This window comes from Dendropsophus ebraccatus, chromosome 11 (genome assembly GCF_027789765.1).
Source record: "Dendropsophus ebraccatus isolate aDenEbr1 chromosome 11, aDenEbr1.pat, whole genome shotgun sequence".
In the NCBI taxonomy this organism is placed as follows: Eukaryota; Metazoa; Chordata; class Amphibia; order Anura; family Hylidae; genus Dendropsophus; species Dendropsophus ebraccatus.
In genome coordinates, this window is record NC_091464.1 from 85,553,743 (window position 1) to 85,575,955 (window position 22,213).

Here is a 22,213-nt window from a genome sequence, read left to right on the forward strand (position 1 = left end):
TTTTAAAGGGGTTTCCTTATAACTTTTGTCCCTATGCTCGTGCATATAAAGATATGGATGTCAGAGTGGAACCCACAATGGTGGATTCGTTACTACTGCGTATTAGAGTTTATCTGAATAGCTACCATGTAATACTACATCACTCTTGCAGTTGCCACCGACTGCATTCTGCCCACATTCCATTAAGTTACACTTAATGCATTAACCTAAAAGAGGGCAATTATAAATATAGCAAACTGCTTAGCTGCTGTGTGCCACTAGCTGCAATACACACTGCTCCACATGTGTGCATTTACTTCTGTATATGTTGTACATCTTAAATGTGTTAGAGAACCTGTCAGCCATCATGACCTGTTGTAGCAATTGTAATGCTTATGAAATAATCATTCTGTAACAGATATTCTTGTAGCTCTATGTTGGTTCCTGTTCTTACTAGAAATGTATAACCAACTGGGTGTTGCCAATTGGGATCAAGACTAACCAATCAGAGTTGGTAATGCTAGACTATGTAGGGGACAATTCGCCCATTGGTAACACCCAGTTGGTTATATAGTCATACATCTCTAAGGACACAGAGCCTGCAGACTAAAGCAATCAACGGATGAGCAATTAGGTTCGACCCAACTTCACTCATCTCTACCCAGTGACAGGCTCCCTTTAAATGCCAAAAGGACACCTTCAATATCCACATGCGTTTTATTAGTTGTTACTTTTACCGCCCTCTATATACAAACTGGGTAGAGAACCTTGGCTCTCCAGCTGTTGTAAAACTACAACTCCCATCATGCCTGGGCAGCCAAAGCTAAAGCTTTGGCTGACCAGTCAAGATGGGAGTTGTAGTTTTGCAACAGCTGGAGAGCCGAGGTTCTCTACCCCTGATATACAGCATGCACTGTACTTATGTACTATATGACTGTCTGTCTGAGCGGAGTCCCTGTGTCTGCGGTATGCCTCTGTCTGCTCCGTGTATCTTCTTCCTGTCTTGTGCTGCCGACACTTCCCTGTAGTGAGAGATCTTCACCAGCCAGGACATGATGGATCGATGAGTAGGTGGCATTTTACTGGACTCAATATTTTATGTCCTTGTGCACTGGTATTTTAGACTGTGACAATACCAAGCAGATTTTATACTTTTTTTTTTGTATTTATTTTGATCAGGAAAATTGTTATAGTTGAATAAAATATATTCAAAAATCATAAAATAAATTAAATTAAAATATTTTTATGACAAATTACATTGTGATTTTGAAGTTTTTTTTAATGTGAATTATTAACAATTTCTCTTAAATTCTGGCTTCTGTGACCTTTATGGGTTTTAGACACTTTTGCTCATTTAACAAGGCCCAGCTGCTTGCATGTGCTGTGTAATCGCACTGCAAATGAGCACCGATCTTGCTGAATGGCGCTCCTTTGCGTCCTTGCACTGCTCAATGTTGAGCTGTGTAAGTTGTCCCCTAGTAACTGACTGAAACTAGATGGCTGATCATGTACAGAGAACAGAATATATATATATATATATATATATATATATATATATATATATATATATATATATATATATATATATATATATTATATATATATTTTTTTTTAAATTGTATAATTGATACTTCCCTTTAAACAAAATGCGGCCTCTTATGTCCTGTGCTGTACATCACATTACTATACGTACAGTATACATTACTGATCCCTCATGTACAAGGGATCTAGGAAAGGTTCTGCTTTTAATAGGAAGCATCCGGTCTGTGTAAGTTGTAGGAAATCTCAGCCTGCCCTTATTTCAGCTTCTGTGAGTCTGTGTTAGTGTAGGACCCCCGTAATCCTCCACTTACTTTCTAGCCGTCATCTATAGGGGTTTGTTTTCATAATTAATTGCAGACTCACAGACGGTGAAGAAACCTGATAAGTCCCATCACCCCTCTGTCATGGTAACATCTTGATTTTAGAATGGGGATTTTAGACTGAGATCATCTGTTGCGGCTGCAGGAGATTAAGTCTAATCTTGGTCTTCTAGCTGCACAAGCCGCTGGTATGGAGGACGCCTCTGTACTTGCCGCTGGTGCTGTGGTTTTTCAGCTTCTATAGATTCAATAAAGAAATGTCAGCTATGTAAAGATGCTTGAGTAGTATGTGTCCAATGTAGGGATAACTTCTGTAATAACAATGATTCATGGGATCAATACTGGGGATGCGTCATAAATGCCCTGATGGGGTTAAATATATAATAAAATTCAAAGTCTGTCTGTCCCAAATAGACTTCCAAACGCCTGGGTGTCCGGGAAGGTTTTAGCGAAGGTCCCGTCCCTGCGAGATGTACAGGAGGGGAGGGGGAGGGGAAAGAGCGGCGCCCCATAGAGATGAATGGGAAAATCTCCTCACTGCAAACACAGGTGATACACTCACCGGCCACTTTATTAGGTACACCTGTCCAACTGCACGTTACCACTTAATTTCTAATCAGCCAATCACATGGTGGCAACTCAGTGCATTTAGGCATGTAGACATGGTGAAGACAATCTCCTGCAGTTCAAACCGAGCATCAGTATGGGGAAGAAAGGTGATTTGAGGGCCTTTGAACGTGGCATGGTTGTTGGTGCCAGAAGGGCTGGTCTGAGTATTTCAGAAACTGCTGATCTACTGGGATTTTTATGCACAACCATCTCTAGGGTTTACAGAGAATGGTCCGAAAAAGAAAAAACATCCAGTGAGCGGCAGTTCTGTGGGCGGAAATGCCTTGTTGATGCTAGAGGTCAGAGGAGAATGGGCAGACTGGTTCGAGCTGATAGAAAGGCAACAGTGACTCAAATAGCCAACCGTTACAACCAAGGTAGGCAGAAGAGCATCTCTGAACGCACAGTACGTCGAACTTTGAGGCAGATGGGCTACAGCAGCAGAAGACCACACCGGGTGCCACTCCTTTCAGCTAAGAACAGGAAACTGAGGCTACAATTTGCACAAGCTCATCGAAATTGGTCAGTAGAAGATTGGAAAAACGTTGCCTGGTCTGATGAGTCTCGATTTCTGCTGCGACATTCGGATGGTAGGGTCAGAATTTGGCGTCAACAACATGAAAGCATGGATCCATCCTGCCTTGTATCAACGGTTCAGGCTGGTGGTGGTGGTGTCATGGTGTGGGGAATATTTTCTTGGCACTCTTTGGGCCCCTTGGTACCAATTGAGCATCGTTGCAACGCCACAGCCTACCTGAGTATTGTTGCTGACCATGTCCATCCCTTTATGACCACAATGTACCCAACATCTGATGGCTACTTTCAGCAGGATAATGCGCCATGTCATAAAGCTAGAATCATCTCAGACTGGTTTCTTGAACATGACAATGAGTTCACTGTACTCCAATGGCCTCCACAGTCACCAGATCTCAATCCAATAGAGCATCTTTGGGATGTGGTGGAACGGGAGATTCGCATCATGGATGTGCAGCCGACAAATCTGCGGCAACTGTGTGATGCCATCATGTCAATATGGACCAAAATCTCTGAGGAAGCTTCTGGCACCTTGTTATCTATGCCACAAAGAATTGAGGCAGTTCTGAAGGCAAAAGGGGGTCCAACCCGTTACTAGCATGGTGTACCTAATAAAGTGGCTGGTGAGTGTATAATTAGCTGCAGCAGACACGGCAGTTGGAGCCTTAGCAACCAATAGGATTACTGCTTTCATTTTCACAGGGAGCAATGGTTGCTAGGGAAGCTGCCTCACAACATCCACAGTAATAACTGGTAGACCCCCTACTCCATCTATACAGTACATGTATATACAGGGCCCCCTACTTCATCTAAACAGTACATGTATATACAGGACCCCTTACTCCAACTATACAGTACATGTATACAGGGCCCCCTACTCCATCTATACAGTACATGTATATACAGGGCACTACAGGTATACCAAACTGTGACTGGGTAACACTGCCACACCAGACCTGACCAATACCGCCATACTGTGACTGGATAACACTGCCATACCAGACCTAACCAATACCGACATACTGTGACTGGATAACACTGCCACACCAGACCTGACCAATACTGCCATATACTGTGACTGGATAACACTGCCACACCAGACCTGACCAATACCACCATACTGTGACTGGATAACACTGCCATACCAGACCTGACCAATACCGCTATACTGTGACTGGATAACACTGCCAGACCTGACCAATACCACCAAACTGTGACTGGGTAACACTGCCATACCAGACCTGAGCAATACCGCCATACTGTGACTGGATAACACCATCATATCAGACCTGACCTATACCGCCATACTGTGACTGGATAACACCGCTATACAAGACCTGACCAAAGATATTCTGGCAAGTCTGAACGGGAGGGTACTGCTCCTCTGCAAGGTGCTACCCTACACACCAGACCATGTGTGCCTAATGGTAAATACGACCCTGCAGGTATACAGGACCCCAAAACTATACACTACAGGTGCACGAGACCTCCACCAACTATATACTACAGGTATACAGGACCCCAAACTTTACACTACAGGTAAACAGGACCCCAAAACTATACACTACAGGTATACAGGACCTCCACCAACTATATACTTCAGGTATACAGGACCTCCACCAACTGTTTACTAGAGGTATACAGGACCCCAAACTATACACTACAGGTATACAGGACCCCAAACTATACACTACAGGTATACAGGACCCCAAAACTATACACTACAGGTATACAGGAACTCCACCAACTATATACTACAGGTATACAGGACCCCAAACTATACACTACAGGTATACAGCACCTTCACCAACTCTTTACTGCAGGTATACAAGACCCCAAAGCTATATACTACAGGTATACAGGAACTCCACCAACTATATACTACAGGTATACAGGACCCCAAACTATACACTACAGGTATACAGGACCCCAAAGCTATATACTACAGGTATACAGGAACTCCACCAACTATATACTACAGGTATATAGGACCCTAAACTATACACTACAGGTATACAGGACCTCAAAACTATACACTACAGGTATACAGCACCTTCACCAACTCTTTACTACAGGTATACAGGACCCCCGAACTATATACTACAGGTATACAGGACCTCCACCAATTATACACTACAGGTATCCAGGACCCTCAAACTATAGACTACAGGTATACAGCCCCCTCCCAACTACACACTACAGGTATACAGGACCCCCCCAACTATACACTATAGGTATACAGCCCCCCCCCAACTATGCACTACAGATATGCGAGACCCCTAAAAACTATACATTGTGGGTATACAGAACCCCTCCAACTATGCACAACAGGTATACACTAATTCCACTGATTAACTCCTTTAGCTTGGCCTCCTGGGCACCTTAGAACAAATCTAATTAACACACTGACACTTTATACCCGGGCAGCGCCGGGTACATTTTCTAGTATATATATATATATATATATGTATTTATATGTATATGTATATATATATATATTATGTATTATGATTACCATGCAAGATAAGGACTATGATGATTTAATAGTGTGTGTACACATGCGGCTATAGCACTTTTTGTTTTAATAGATTTCCTTATTTGGAAAATTGGGTGATTTAAACTTTTTATTATGGTATGGAATTATTTCTATTTGACACTTTTTGTTTAACTTTTTTTTTTACACTTTGTAGCCCCCCCCCCCCCCCCCCCCCCCCCCCCCCAGGGGACAACTATGCGCAAAACAATGATTGCTCCTATGGATCAATGCAGTACACATTGATCCATAGAATCTGCACTCAACTGCTACAGGCTGCTAAATGCAGCCTATAGCCATTGACTGTCTCAGGTAGCCTGGAAGGCCTCAGACTACACTGAGAATGGATTGGCCCCAGTAATCTAGCTGCAGAGAGCATTGTGTCAGACTGGAAAGAATACACCACTTCCTGCAAGACATACAGCAGCTGATAAGTACTGGAAGGCTTGAGATTTTTAAATAGAAATAAATTACAAATCTGAAACCAGTTGATTTAAAAGAAAAAGATTTTCCCTGGATAACCCCTTTAATTTTCCCGACATACACCTCTAAATTCGCCCTATATTTACAGTAAAATAACCCTTAGAAAAATTAGTCTCAAGATGTATAGCGTGGATTAAATCTCATGACCTCCACAAAATAAGACCAGATTTTGTAGTGTATTGAAGATTTTTTTTTTTTAATGGCGTGTGTAGGATTAAGGAGATTAAATGCCCACATCACTCTTTCTCATGCTGGAGTATGTTTGAGAGTGTACTGTGTGGGTGGTAAGCCCCGCGCTGAGCTTATGTAGTTCCACGGAGGGAGAAGAACTGGGCCGGATGATGCTCCAGTGACCTGACAATAAGATTTCTTCATTTGGTTACCTTGTCGCAAATGAGAATTCCTGGTAGAGGGCAGAGGATGTATCCGTGTGAATGTGTTAGAGGGAAAAGCCTGGAGAGCCCTGGAGAGCCCTGATTCGCTTTAGTCTGGATAAAAAGGGATAATCAGCCTTGGGTATGTGCTTGTTACACCGCCCCGGGAAGGCTCGTGTCGGAGGAGAAATGAAGATCCTCTGAGGCCCCGGAGGACTAGACCACCTGGAAGAAATGGTCCTCATTATTAAATTGCTTCTGCTTTCAAGTCTGTGGCCGGGGGCTGTCCTCAATGGGTTCCATCAGCAAAGACAGAAGGACCATTCTCACCATCATCATCACCACCACCACGAGAAAGATGAGATTCACCCAGTGCCCATGAGAGACAGCCGGAAGAATACAAAGTAAGAAGATAAGTCGTTCTTGTAGTTTTTGTATCTTGATTGAGAAATGGATGTAGATATTGCACGTTCTACAATGTACTTGTGCACATTGTTATAATGGTGGGATCATGTCATTATTAACTTTTACACTACCGGTTATAAAAGCTAAGGAAATTCAGGTTTTATTGGGTTTATTTTACTCCCGTTAAGGAATCTTTGTAATTTGCACAAATGGTGTATACAAGAAAAGAACCAGATATGGTGTATGCAAGAAAAGAACCAGAGATGGTGTATGCGAGAATAGAACCAGATATGGTATATGCGAGAATAGAGGCAGATATGGTATATGCGAGAATAGAGGCAGATATGGTATATGCGAGAATAGAGGCAGATATGGTATATGCGAGAATAGAGGCAGATATGGTGTATGCGAGAATAGAGGCAGATATGGTATATGCGAGAATAGAGGCAGATATGGTGTATGCGAGAATAGAGCCAGATATGGTGTATGCGAGAATAGAGCCAGATATGGTGTATGGGAGAATAGAAGCAGATATGGTGTATGCAAGAAAAGAACCAGAGATGGTGTATGCAAGAAAAGAACCAGAGATGGTGTATGCAAGAAAAGAACCAGATATGGTGTATGCGAGAATAGAGGCAGATATGGTGTATGCAAGAAAAGAACCAGTTATGGTGTATGCAAGAATAGAGCCAGATGTGGTATATGCAAGAATAGAGGCAGATATGGTGTATGCAAGAATAGAGGCAGATATGGGTTTCACATCCAGTCAGTGAATAGAATCTATTTTGTGACAACTTATAGTAATTGTTGATATGCCTTTTGCTGTAATTTAAAGCGAATGTACCAGTAGTACATCGTTTTGTGTGTTCTTTTTTTTAAGAAATACTACTCTTTCACACAAAACATGATTTAAAAACTCTATTAAAATTAATGGCACTGAACTGCAATACCACTTATAACCTGGGGACAGGAGTGGCACTATTTCTGGAAGAAATCAACCAATCACCAGTTTGCCTATATACAGCCAGAATGTAGTGTCTCAAAGCTGCCTACATTAAAGGGGTATTCCCATCTTAGCCACCATTGAACGTTTCCAGTCTCTGATGGATGGATAGGGGATAACAAGCCGAGATGGGAATATCCCTTTAAGCACAAAACATATCAGGAAAGACGTAAAGGAGAACTCCTGCAGATTCTAAAATCCTGTAGCCAGCGGGGAGGGGGGGAACTGGCCACGGTACCCCTGCCGGAAGGCATCACGACTTGGGGGAAAGGCCTGTCCTGGCTGATGGACTGGCTGCTTATCCAATCAGTGACTGGATGAGCGGGCAGTCCGTTCCCTCTGACGGGTTTTAGAACTTCCCAGACTTTGTAGTTGCTTTCAAATAACAGTAATTATTTGCCATTAAATGACAGCCATCCACTAAATTCCAACAGTGTGTGAGCATAGCCTTTCTATGTTTTTAATCACTCCTGGTTTTCGTTGAAAAATACTGAGCAAAAATACTGTGTGGGCAGTGGCGTAGCTACCGTGGTCGCTGCTCTGACCCAGCCGGCCACAAGCGGGGGCCTGCAAGGCCCCCCTTGCCACTGCACTGCCCCCCCCCAATCAACCACTCTTGTAACCGCAAGCATTGTTTTGCTTGCGGTCACAAGAGGCAAGCTCTGTGTGGCCTCGGCTGATGCACGGCTGCCTGGGGTGTACCCAGGGGCGTAGCTAATGTCTCCTGGGCCCTGGTGCGAGAAGCCAACTTGGGCCCCCCCCCCCCCTCCTTTCACGACCAAGTGATGCTATTGGTGTGTGTGTGTATATATATATATATATATATATATATATATGTATATATACACACACACACCAAGACAGATATTACCACTAACACCAGCATATTGGAAGAGAAAGTATTATCACCGTACATATTACCGCCATACTGTTACCGACCAAATCCTGTATACTGAGACCAATATTACCAGTAATACCAGTATATAGGAAGGAAACATTACTGCCACACCACACCACAACCATCACCACCATATTGTTACTGACCAAATCCAGTACACTAAATCACCTCATCCAGTCATATAGAGGTGGCCCCAGCTCTACACAGGCTCTATACACCATATACATTACAGTGCAGTTATATCAGGTGACTCACAGGGGGACGTCTTCTCTGATCGGAGTTCTTCCCTTTTCATCTTCTTCTCCATTTGCCCTGGGCCGTTATGAGAACTTCTCCGAGCCACGAATCCACAGAATCTGCCAGACAGACATATTAGTCTCCTCACTCTGGCACCATCCTCATCTATATACACACTGCACATCTGTATTGTCCCCTTTACACACTCCTTTAGTGGGTAGCCTGACTCTATGTGACCCCCTAATAATATATGCCCCCCTCTGTGTATTCCCTCTCCCCCTATGTTGCCCCCCCCAAATAGATGGCCCCTCTCCCCCAATGTTGCCCTCCTTATAGATGGTCCCCTTTCCCCCCACCCTCCCTTATAGATGGCCTCCTCTCCCCCCTCCATAAAGATGGCCCCCTTTACCCCCTCCCTTATAGATGGCCCCCCTCTCTCCTCACCCTCCCTTATGGATGGCCCCCTCTCCCCCCACCCTCCCTTATAGATGGCCCCCTCTCCCCCCACCCTCCCTTATAGATGGCCCCCTCTCCCCCCCACCCTCCCTTATAGATGGCCCCCTCTCCCCCCCTCCCTTATAGATTGTCCCTTCCCCCCCCCCTCCCTTATAGATGGTCCCCTTCCCCCCTCCCTTATAGATGGTCCCCTTCACCCCCCCTCCCTTATAGATGGTCCCCTTCACCCCCCCTCCCTTATAGATGGTCCCCTTCCCCCCTCCCTTATAGATGGTCCCCTTCACCCCCCCTCCCTTATAGATGGTCCCCTTCACCCCCCCTCCCTTATAGATGGTCCCCTTCACCCCCCCTCCCTTATAGATGGTCCCCTTCACCCCCTCCCTTATAGATGGTCCCCTTCACCCCCCCTGCCTTATAGATGGTCCCCTTCACCCCCCTCCCTTATAGATGGTCCCCTTCACCCCCCCTCCCTTATAGATGGTCCCCTTCACCCCCCCTCCCTTATAGATGGTCCCCTTCACCCCCCCCCTCCCTTATAGATGGCCCCCTCTCCCCCCTCCCTTATAGATAGTCCCCTTCACCTTCTCCCTCCCTTATAGATGGTCCCCTTCACCCCCCCCTCCCTTATAGATGGCCCCCTCTCCCCCCCCTCCCTTATAGATGGTCCCCTTCACCCCCCCTCCCTTATAGATGGTCCCCTTCACCCCCCCCTCCCTTATAGATGGTCCCCTTCACCCCCCCTCCCTTATAGATGGCCCCCTTCACCCCCCCTCCCTTATAGATGGCCCCCTTCACCCCCCCCTCCCTTATAGATGGCCCCCTTCACCCCCCTCCCTTATAGATGGCCCCCTTCACCCCCCCTCCCTTATAGATGGTCCCCTTCACCCCCCCCCTCCCTTATAGATGGTCCCCTTCACCCCCCCTCCCTTATAGATGGTCCCCTTCACCCCCCCCTTATAGATGGTCCCCTTCACCCCCCCCCCCCTCCTCCCTTATAGATGCCCCCCTTTCCCCCCCACCCTCATAGATGCCCCCCTCTTTCCCCCCACCCATACAGGCTGATAAAAAACAAAACTTAACTCACCTGACAACGCGCTCCCATGTTGATCCTCACTCCTTCGGTCTGTCCCCGGCTGCTGCGCGGCTGCCGGGGGTGTCGCGTCTTATCCCCGGCAGCGCGCGCATCCCAGAGCTCCCTGCGCGCCGGAACCGGAAGTCAGGGCCCAAGGCGCGCAGGGAGCTCTGGGATGCGTGCGCTGCCGGGGATAAGACGCGACATCCCCGGCAGCTGCGCAGCAGCCGGGGGAAGACAGAGTCGGACTCTTGTGACCGCAAGCAAAACAATGCTTGCGGTCACAAGAGTGATTGAAAGGGAGGGCCTTGCGGGGCCCCGCGGGCCCCCCTTTGTGGCGGGCCCGGTCGCGGCGGCGACCCCCGCGACCACGGTGGCTACGCCACTGGGTGTACCGTCCTATCCCCGGCAGCGCGCACATTAGAGACCTCACTGTGTGCCTGTGGCCGTGACTTCCAGTACAGAGAGCGCTTGTTAGAGACGCTCCTTGTGCCTAAGTCCCAGGCTTGATGGGAGAGCGCGTTGTTAGGCAGGTTGTGTGTTTTTTTATTTTATTTATCTGCTTTGCACAGAGGGGAAAGGGGGCCATCTATGGGGGGGGGGGGGCAACATAGGAGGAGAGAGGGCCATCTATGGGGGGGCAACATAGGAGGAGAAGGGTCCATCTATGGGGGGGTCAACATGGGGGAGAGGGGTCCATCTATGGGGGGGCAACATAGGAGGAGAGGGGGCCATCTATAAGAAGACAACATAGGGGGAGAGGGGGTCATCTATAAGTGGGGGCAACATAGGGGGAGATTGGGACATCTATAAGGGGACAACATGGGGGGGCATCTATAAGGGGGACAACATGGGGGGGAGAGAGGGGGTCATCTATAAGGGGAAACATGGGGAGAGAGGGGGTCATCTATAAGGGGACAACATAGGGAAAGAGGGGGGCATCTATAAGGCGACAACATAGGTGGAGAGGGGAACATGTATAAGGGGACAATATAGGGGTATAATACGGCATGCATAGATGGGGGCATCTACTATAGTGGACTGCACAGAGGTGTCATCTATAGGGGAGGCTACATAAAGGGGGCATATACTATAAGGGGGGTCACATAGAGCCAGTCTACCCACTAAATGAGGGTGTAAAGGGGCCAATACAGATGTGCAGTGTGTATAGAGACGAGGATGGTGCCGGAGTGAGGAGCCTAATATGTCTGTCTGGCAGATTCTGTGGATTCGTGGTTCGGAGAAGTTCTCATAACGGCCCAGGGCAGATGGAGAAGATGATGAAAACGACTCTTATCAGAGAAGACGTCCTCTGTGAGTCACTTGATATAACTGCACTGTAATGTATATAGAGTACAGAACCTGTGTAGAGCTGGGGCTGGTCTTTGTACAGTGGATTAGTCAGTAGCAGCGGTGGTGTTAGTATGTGGTGTTATTTGTTACTTGTAATCTGGTACTGTGTTTTATTGGTTTTAGTATGCTGGATTTGGTCACTAACAATATGGTGGTGATGGTAGTGGTTGTGGTGTGGCGGTAACATTTCCTTCCTATATACTGGTATCATTGGTAATATTGGTCTCAGTATACAGGATTTAGTCAGTAAGAGTATGACGGTAATATGTATGGTCATAATATTTCCTCTTCGGTCTTGATATATTGAATTTATATATTATACCAATAGCATCACTTTGGTCGTGAAAGGAGGGGCCCCAAGTTGACCTCTTGCACCAGGGCCCCTTGCTACACCCCTGTGTGTGGGAACATAGCCTAAAGGTCTATTGTGATGTTCTTTGGGATATTTTATCAATAGCATAATAATAATAATAATAATAATAATAATAATAATAGAAAAACATAATTAATTAAAAAAAGAACAAAAATAACAAGATGTCATCATTGAAATGTACACGCATCCACCATCACCATAAATCTGGCTCCCCTAGCTGTGTCAGTAGAAAATCTATTGATTCACATTAAGCAGATATTTTCTTTTCACCTCATCACTGCTTACTTTAAACTGAATTTTTGCCGTTTTCATTCTGGACTCTAAGCCTTATAACATACTAACAGGTCTGTGGAGAAAACATTTCTATAGATAACAGAGGGTCAATAGGTGATAGCCACAGTTTCCCTGATCCACCTCCTTGCACCGTAAAGATCAATGAGTTAGCTCCAGACTATTGTTGCCTACAGATCACATGGCTGCTGTGAAGCCTATATTTAAATGCTGTTATAATGTCCAAGGCAAGATGGCTGCCCCCATAATCACATACAGGTAATAGAATAATAATAAAGTAAAATAAATAAGAAGCTGCAGGGGATTGTGGCAGGTGAGTATGTATTATTTTCTATTTTTATAGTACCCCTCCTCCGTTATAAAAACAATCAATATCTTCCTATTCCTAAGACAGCGTCTGGGCACTGATGATAACTCACCAACTAGGGTCTAAGGTGGGACGCCACTTCAGTCAGTGATTTGTTTAGTGGTAGAGATGAGCGAACCAGGTTCAAGTCCATCCGAACCCGAGCGTTCGGTATTTGATTAGCGGTGGCTGCTGAACTTGGATAAAGCTCTAAGGTTGTCTGGAAAACATGGATACAGCCAATGACTATATCCATGATTTCCACATAGCCTTGGGCTTTATCCAAGTTCAGCAGCCACCGCTAATCAAATGCCGAACGTTCGGATCGACTCGAGCATGCTCCAGGTTCGCTCATCTGTGTTTAGTGGGTCATCGAGGCTGAGTCTTTGGCAGAAGTAGGAAGTAGCAGAATGAGTAGAGGACTGTATGATGTCACACCAGGAACTGCAGGGGTTTAAGGTAGGTAAGTATGTCTTTTTTATCTTAGGTGAAATAAAAACTTTTTATATGTCTGGTTGGTCCTATAGATGGGTGTTTGGTTGATAGTGTATTGGCTATGTGCTATGCTGTTAAACATCAACGGGAGGTATACAAACTGTCTTCCCAATGACCTCCAGTAGCTGCAACAAGGCCAGAGGTGGGATCCGCTTCTACTGGACACGTATGGCTTATCCTGTGGATGTGATATACAGTAAATGTCCAGATGGGAATTAATCCTTTAAATCTTTATTAGTGTTGCTAGTTACAGATTTAACCAGACTAATGACTGGATGGATGTGAAAACCATTCTTCTGTGCCAGAGATGAGCTCAAAGCGTTTGTCACTTCCCTCCCTCCACTCCTATAGGCAGGTCATACAAAGGCCAATACTTGCCATAGAAAAGCCAATAATAAGAAGAGAAATAGTATCAAATCCCAAATCCATCCAGTGATGATAGGAGCGATAATATTGGTATTGAAATCTACTTCTGAATTCCAAAGTGTGTTAAAGGGGTGGTCTGAGTTAGAAACCCCATATTTAAATAGTTATTTTTGGAATTCAAAATTTAAAGACCTGATTCAGGACCATCATCTATTGGCCATAGCTGAACATGTCCCAATGCTTGTTTCTCGCTCCGGAAGATCTACCACAGGGGTGAAGCGGGGGAATTGGGCTCATGAGTCATATATCCCAGCATTCACTCTGCCTTGTCCAGGGTATTTACATGCATGGTTGGCAAAACACAGCATTCATTTAGCTCAGGGAGATTAGTGACAAAAATTCAATAATGTACCATATTTTCCGGTGTATAAGACGACTTTTTAGAAGTCGGGGGTCGTCCCATATGGTGGGGGAGCTCAAAAATTGCTGCATCCCCACCGTATGGGGTAACAACTATAAAAAAAAAAAAAAAAACAGTCAAGTGGCACATTCCCGGAATCCGCGCCTCCCATACTGTTCCCTGCGCAGGCAGTGTGACGTAGACTACCTGCACCGGAGATCCCCAAACCTCTCTGGGGCAGCCGAGCGTCTCATCGGAGAGGCTCGGAGATGCTTGGCTGCCGGGAGAGCTTTGGGAGAGTGAGAGAGGCGCCGAAAATTCCCAAAGCCTCTCTCATTCTCTCTAAGCTCTCCCGGCAGCCAAGCCTCTCTGATGAGACACTCGGCTGCCCAGGAGAGGTTCGGGGATCTCCGTTTCTGGCGCAGCCAGTGTAAGTGTAAGCAGGATTCTGCCTCTGGCCTCAAGAGAATTTTTTTTGGGCCATATTGCTGAGTATGTATTATATATATATATATATATTATAGTGTATAGGGGAGGGGGGCCCCATACAGTTTTTGCTATGGGGCCCCATGAATCCTAGCTACACCCCTGATCATGTGGCAACTATCGCTGGCTTGTTTGTGCAGCCTATTAACATCATCATAGTCGGCCACACATTCCTGTGTACACGGGAAGATACGAGTCTCATTGGTTATGATTTAAATGCCCACAAAAGACATGCATTCAGCCAAGTATTTTCTTGTTCTTCAGCTGTTCACTGCCACTTTTATGCAGGCCCATTATTGGCACTTCCATCCTGCCACTTAAACATGCTCTGTGAACTATGTGACCTGCATAAAGGTCATTCTGTAGGGGAGGTGGAGGCTGAGCTGTGAGATTTACTATTTACTGGTATCACCATGCTGTGGCCCAGGGTTGCTAGATGCTAACAGTATTGGGCAAGCTGGTGTTACTTGGGCACTTGTCATGGTGGCAAGGAGTGGTGATGCCCACCCCAGGACACATTGGCACTGGGCTTTGTAAGGGTAGGCCAAATGTGTGTGGATGTGGAATAAGGAAAGATTGAAATAATACGGCACTCCAAGTGGTATGTGAATTAGGAAAAGTTTATTTGTACATAAATCTGTACTGGCTAGGTGGGACACAAAGACAAGACAGACAGACAAAACACAATAAAGAATGGTCGACAGTCCGGGTCACAACAATCGGGCAGAAAAGTACAAAATCACAATCCAAGAAGCAAGGTCAATAAACAGGCAGTATGGTCAGGGGCAGGCAGCTAGCAAGGATGGTCACAAATACAGGCAAAAAGGGTCAAAATAAACAGAGCAAAAGAACCAGAACCAGGCAGAGACAAGCTCAATATCCGGCAGCAAGAGGCAGGCTGGCAGACACTATATAGGAGACCAGAGGTCCAGTGCAGGAGCTGATTGGACCAGACCCCTAATCTCCTCAGAACACCTGGGGCAAGAGCAACCTGGCTGGCAGAGAGAACAGTCTATCAGACAGCATCAGAGTTAACTCCGGAGTGGCCAGGAGTATCTCAGGCAAAGCGGGTGTGGCTGAACAAACACAGAAGGAAATAGGCCAGTGTTCAGACAAGGTTCAGGACACTGCACAAACATACAAAAACACTGAATATCAGCGCTATCTCAGGCGTGCAGCACCTGGGGCGCACGGAGTTCGGCACAGGCACATTCATGACACCAGGGTTGCACAACGTGAAAGTTACCGCACCTTTGGGCTCAGCATTGCATAACTTTTCTCTTACAGACTGTCACAAAACAACTCCTGTCTCTTCAAACTCTAACTAACAGAAGGCCTTTGCCCTGGCCTAAGCCAGCCCCGGCTGTAGACTGCAGGAGCAACTCTCACTGTGTATCTCCTACACTGCAGACAACTGGGAAAGACCCTCCCACCAGGAACTACGCAACCTTTATAGGGGTGACCGGGACTAACCTCCTATCAGTGGGGTACGTGCTAGAAGAAGTGAAGTGTAAAGTGTGATGGGGTAGAAGTGTGTGAGGCACCTGAACCAGTGATTGGACAGAACAGCAAACAGTGAACAGACAAAGTTAAAGGAGAAGTCCGGCGAAAATTTTTATTAAAGTATTGTATTGCCCCACAAAAGTTATACAAATTACCAATATACACTTACTATGGGAAATGGTTATAAAGTGCTTTTTTCCTGCACTTACTACTGCATCAAGGCTTCACTTCCTGGATAAAATGGTGATGTCACGACCCGACTCCTAGAGTAGTGCAGGCTGTGGCTGCTGGAGAGGATGATGGCAGGGGGACACTGAGAGACACAGGGCACTGGAGGGACACTGAGCATCCCTCTGCCATCATCCTCTCCAGCAACCACAGCCCGCACAGCTCTGGGAGTTGGGTCGTGACATCACCATTTTATCCAGGAAGTGAAGCCTTGATGCAGTAGTAAGTGCAGGGAAAAAAAGCACTTTATGTGCATTTCCTGTAATAAGTGTATATTGGTCATTTGTATACCTTTTGGGGGGCAATACAATACTTTAATAAAAATTTTCGCTAGACTTCTGCTTTAATCTTTCCAACCTTCAGCTGTGCATAGACTAGAAGGGAGAGTGAGACACCAAGTGGTGACAGTGCAGAAAGGCACCCATCATCCCAGAGTGTGACACCAGAGTGTTATCCTTTTAGAGGTGGAATAAGACTTTGTGGCACACCTGTACTGGAACATTACAACTATTTGCTGTAATTCTGTACGGATCACTTTTCAGCAGCCTCCTGTTGATCAACAGCAAGTCTCATCGCAATACTTGGCCTGGCGGCCAGACCGAAAACATCAAGATTTCAGGATTATTTTAGAAAAAAAAAAACATAACCAACATTTAAAAAATATATATGTTTAACATAGAAGCTTGATTGAAATAATCGGTCATTTTCTGATAACACATTCCCTTTAAGAACAAGCTGCCTTGGAAGGAGACCCCAGGAGATACTCGCACTCTAGCTGGATTGGCTGAGACCCTTATAAAATTACAATAAGTCTTCACTTTTGAAAGGTTTATGCTTTTCTTATAGTATCTTGATTTTTTTTCCTGCAACATAGCAAGCAGCGGTCAGGCATATAGAGAAGACACCTCCCAGACAGATGGTGCTGGGAAGACTAGGGGACTTTCAGAAAAGAATCCACAGTGAATATGTTATTAACCTACAATTTCCCCCGGTCTCAGAGAGCAGATGCCCCCTCCTCTACAAAGCTATTTGTCCGTGTTCTCTTCCAAAGAAGATTTTAAAGCATTAACCAAAAGTACATGAGAGAGATTACTCTCCGGGGCCATTTACTCTATAAACAAGGGACTATTTTCACCGATAAAAATGCATCCATCAACTTCACAGATAGTTTGCATCTTCACAATATAATAAACACATACCTTTATATTGTGCAAAATAATTTAATTTTTTAAAAATAATTTGTTTTTGTACATCTGGGCATGCAGAGGTTGTAGGGTTTATTACTACCCTGCATTGTGCAGAGATAACCATTGCTTTTAAGGATATATACCTATGTAATATGTAATACAGAGACCCCAAAAAGATGACACATCACCTACGACTGCGTCTGCAGAATGAAGCATCATGATGGGCAGGCCAAGTTCCAGGTTTTTGTGGGCTGTTGGGCAACAAAGCTTCAGCAGGACCCTTTGTGGACCAAATCACTTTGCCCCTTTTGAACTGTGCCAATGCCCCAGTAATAAAGTGTGCCACTGCCCCCCAATACACTGCTGCGTCAATAACCACCCCCGCCCCAGATAAATTGTGCCACTGTCCCCCAATACACTGCTGCGTCACTACCCCCCTCCTCAGGTAAATTGTGCCACTGTCCCCCAATACACTGCTGTGTCACTACCCCCCTCCTCAGGTAAATTGTGCCACTGTCCCCCTAAATGATTGTTTCCCAACCCACGGCTCTTCAGTTATTGCTAGCAGTGCATGATTGGAGTTGTAGTTTTTCAGCAATTGGAAAGTCACGTTAGAAAAGCTCTGCTACTCGGGACTTCTAGTCAGGTCTGGGCCAGAGCAGAATGATGCAGGGAGTGCAGATCAGCTGTCTACACCATGGAAAAGACACCTGGCAGGCTTGGCGGGGGGGGGGGGGGGGGTGAGGGGAAGGGGGGGTGCTTATGTTCCCAACTCCAGCCAGTTCTCTATTTTCGCATTGTATTAAATGTAATTCAGTGCAGAGAGACTGGATGTCTCCTGCTGCCAGCTCTCCACTTACTGCTGATAAATGATAACTGCCCTGGCGGGACTTGGTCCCTATAGGCCCGGCACGTGCCCGGGTAAGCCGGGTGCTGACGCCAGCCCTGATGATGGGTTACCTTTAAAAGGGTTATCCAGCGCTACAAAAACATGGCCACTTTCTCCCAGAGACAGCACCACTCTTGTCTCCAGGTCAGGTGCGGTTAGCAATTAAGCTCCATTCACTTCAATGGAGCTGAGTTACAAAACCTGCACCTAAAATGGAGACAAAAGTGGCCATCTTTTTGTAGCACTGGATAACCCCTTTAATAAACTGATATTGCTTCAGCATACATAGGGTACCACATCTCGGATCTGCTTGATAACATTCTGCTATAGTTGGCAGGCCCATAACTACAAGCATTAAAATCACAAAAATCAGGACTTTTTGCCTCCATCCAGGGAACATCTACAATGAAATACTTACCACTTGGCCTTTTGCAGCCCTGCCTCATTCGGGACTGTTGTCGAGTATGGAAGGGTGATGTCCCCTAAAATCTATAAAGGAATGGATTATTATATGGGACCCCAGGCAATTGTCTTTTATACAGAGTTCCCAAATCAATTGTTATTTTGACACAATTTCTCCAAAAGAGCAGAACAATGTAAATGACTCCAGTGCTAGATCTACTGAAAGCCAAATACCAACAGCGACCAATGGACCCTGTTAACTACAATAGGATCTGTCAGGTTTCCAGTGCATGCAGCACTGTTTTGGCTGAAAATTTTGCCAAAACCTGCAACAGGTTCTTAACAGAAGGTCTGGCAGCCTAAAAAAGGGATCAATAAGTGTCTCTCTCTGAAATCCAAAGCTATCAGCCAGATAGAATTATAATTCCCTACAGCGCCATTCAAACAGTGAGTTTTCTGTGTAATACAGGACAAGAGAGATCCTCCAGAAGGAGAGATTCTTATTGGAATCTTAAAGGGAGACTCCTGCTCTAGCTCATAGCTCTTTTATAGGGTACACAGTATAAAAATGAGTTTTCTAAACAGGATTGCTTTTCACAGAGGACTATTACAATATAAGTTACTAATCAGACTATGTCATCTAATTTTGCAGCAAAATGAAGAGAATTGACAGCACTAAAGTCCGTCAGGTCAAATCTGAACAGCTTTTACGTATAGACGACCATGATTTTGCCATGAGACCTGGATTTGGAGGTAAGGCAAGTCTAAGAAAACTTCAATTAGATTAAAAAAAAAAAACAGGCTGATCACTATTAGGCTATGTTCACACATCGTATAACACTGTCCGTTGCATAGCAACGGACGGTGTCATACTGCCTGGAGTCAGGCGGCATTTTGCACATCCCTGCAGCCAATACAACTGTATCAGCTGCAGGAACTTTATTTATTTACAATTGAATTTCGGCCACTGTCGGGTGTGCCCGCAATCCAAATAACCATTGACTCCAATGTAAAGTGCGGCTGCCTGCTTTACATTGTGTGAACAGCTATTGTTTCCGTAATAATAGGCATGTTCATTATTTTAACACCCATTCTAAAGAACAGGCATTAAAATAACGATGTGTGAACACAGCGGATGGCATTGCATTGAATTCAAAGCAATGCCGCCCCTGCAGAAAAGAACGGACGCTGATTTCATTACAATCAGCGTCAGTGCTTTTAAAAAACATAGCCTATACCTGTTTAGTCGCGGTTCACACTGTGTATTTATATTCGTTTCTCTGGTCCATTTCACTGTGTTCAACTGAACCGTCCTGAAAAATTTACTCAACCTTTACTTAAAAAAAAAATGAAAGAATCCGTTTTGATCCATGTTCTTTATAACGTAAGTCATTGGAAAACGGATGGCGGACAACCGCATCCGTTTTTACCATCTTTTTTTTTTTCCTTTTAACGTTAAAGGGGTTGGTCACTTTAAAGTAAATTATTCAGTATACAGTAGTAGTAAGTGTACTCACTGTATATACTGACAGAAGCTCCCTTGTGTGATTCTTAGAGCTAAAATCAGACTCCCCTCCTCCAGGTTGTGCTGTCCTGCTCTGAGTGGGGTCTGTTTATAAGATGGCCGACATGGAGGAGTATGTGACCATGCCCCGCCCCCCAGTGTCCTCCATAGACATATACAGGCTCAGTGGTGGACACTGGGGGGCGGGGCATGGTCACATGCTCCTCTATGTCGGCCATCTTATGGACAGAATCACCACAAAGCAGGACAACACAGCCTGGTGGAGGAGAGTCTGATTTTAGCTCTATGAGGTACACAGGGAGCTGCTGTCAGTATATACAGTGAGTACAGTTACTAATACTGTATACTGAACTATTTTACTATAAAGTGACCAACCCCTTTAAAGAGACAGCAGTGTGAATCTAGCCTTAAAGCTGTTGTTATCCTTTATAATAATAAAGAGTACCTGTCATTATAAATAATTTTTCACATATCATCAGGCAGGTCAAAGGTGATTGATTACAGCAGGTCTCCCACCTTGATATGAAGATTCAGCCGGAGAGAGAGCACGGTGGCAGTGTGATCCACTCACAGCCCGCTCACTCGCTAATTCAGACTCTTTAATCACATAGACTATAATGGTTGGAACAAGTGAGCAGCCAGGGAGTGGATCACACTCCCACTATGCCCTCTTTGTGGCTGTATCTTTGTACTGCAACAGGTCTCCCTGATGACATGTCAAAAGTCATTTATAATGACAGGTAAATTTCTTGCAAATCAACTGGTGCCCGAAAGTGCCAAAGATTTGTAGTTTACTTCTATTAAAAATCTCCAGTCTTTCAGTACTTATCAACTGCTGTATGTCCTGCAGGAAGTGGTGTATTCTCTCCAGTCTGACACAGTGCTCTCTGCTGCCACCTCTGTCTGTGACAGGAACTGTGGAAAGCAGTTGAGACCTCCATAGAAAAACTCCATAGCAATACACCACTTCCTGCAGGACATACAGCTGCTGATACGTACTGGAAGACTTATGATTATTTTTTTATAAAAGTAAATTACAAATCTCTGGCACTTTCTGGCACCAGTTGATTTGATTTTTGGGTGAACTACTGCTTCAACAATAATAATAATAATAATAATAATAATAATAATAAAGTGGTGAGCCCCCGGATGATGTTATAGCGGTGGGACAGCCGGTCACTTGCTAAGTAGATATGTGACGCCACCACTGTGGTGGATGGCCGAAATACAGCCGGACCTTAAGGGTTTTGTCATGTGACGCCAGTGCCTGGTGGGCACACAGGTGTGATGGTACGCCTGCTTTTATTGTGTAAGGCCGGTTGTACCCTTTTTCCCTGTGGTCGGTGTCCTGTCGGATTGCTGCAGGGTCTCTTGGGATTATGTCACAGGTGTCCAAAGTGGTGTAGTAACTCTCCCGAATAGTGGTAGGACCCGCCACCCACAGAAAGGGGAAATGTCCCAAGGTTGCGGTGTAGTGCTGTGCAGTTGGTTGCCAGTAATCACAGACGCAGTAATAACGTTGACTTTGGGTCCGTTTACACACACAGATATCTGCCAGATTTTTGCAGCCAAAACCAGAAATGGATTTGAAAAAAAGAGAAATCTCAGTCTTTCCTTTATGACCTGTTCCCTGTTTACAGTCCATTCCTGGCTTTGGCTGTCAGATATCTGTCAAATAATCTGTGTGTGTAAACGGACCCTAAGGGCCCTATTCCACCGGACGATTATCGTTAGCATAATCGTTAACGATTAACGATCTCAAACGACCGCTATTGCGAAAGACCTGAAAACGTTCACTCATTTCCATGGAACGATAATCGTTACTTATGATCGTAATTGCGATCGTTTCTTCTTCCGTATTTCTTCGCTATTGCGTTCGTATCTATTGCGAACGACCGAACGATGTCTTATTCAATGCGAACGA

At 45.3% G+C, this 22,213-nt stretch overlaps 1 protein-coding gene across 2 annotated transcripts in view; it reads left to right on the forward strand.

Moving 5' to 3' along the window:
* The first annotated feature begins 6,526 nt into the window (after nucleotides 1-6,526).
* Nucleotides 6,527-22,213, forward strand: part of GABRR3 (gamma-aminobutyric acid type A receptor subunit rho3) — a 41,258-nt gene continuing 25,571 nt past the window's right edge. The window contains exons 1-2 of one of the 2 annotated variants that reach the window (XM_069945016.1): nucleotides 6,527-6,778; nucleotides 19,417-19,517. In XM_069945016.1, coding sequence (XP_069801117.1) covers nucleotides 6,609-6,778; nucleotides 19,417-19,517 — 271 coding nt within the window. In that variant the 5' untranslated portion in view covers nucleotides 6,527-6,608. Of the gene's footprint in view, nucleotides 6,779-15,879; nucleotides 16,043-19,416; nucleotides 19,518-22,213 lie in introns of those variants that run through there. The other variant, XM_069945017.1, reaches the window with a different exon arrangement.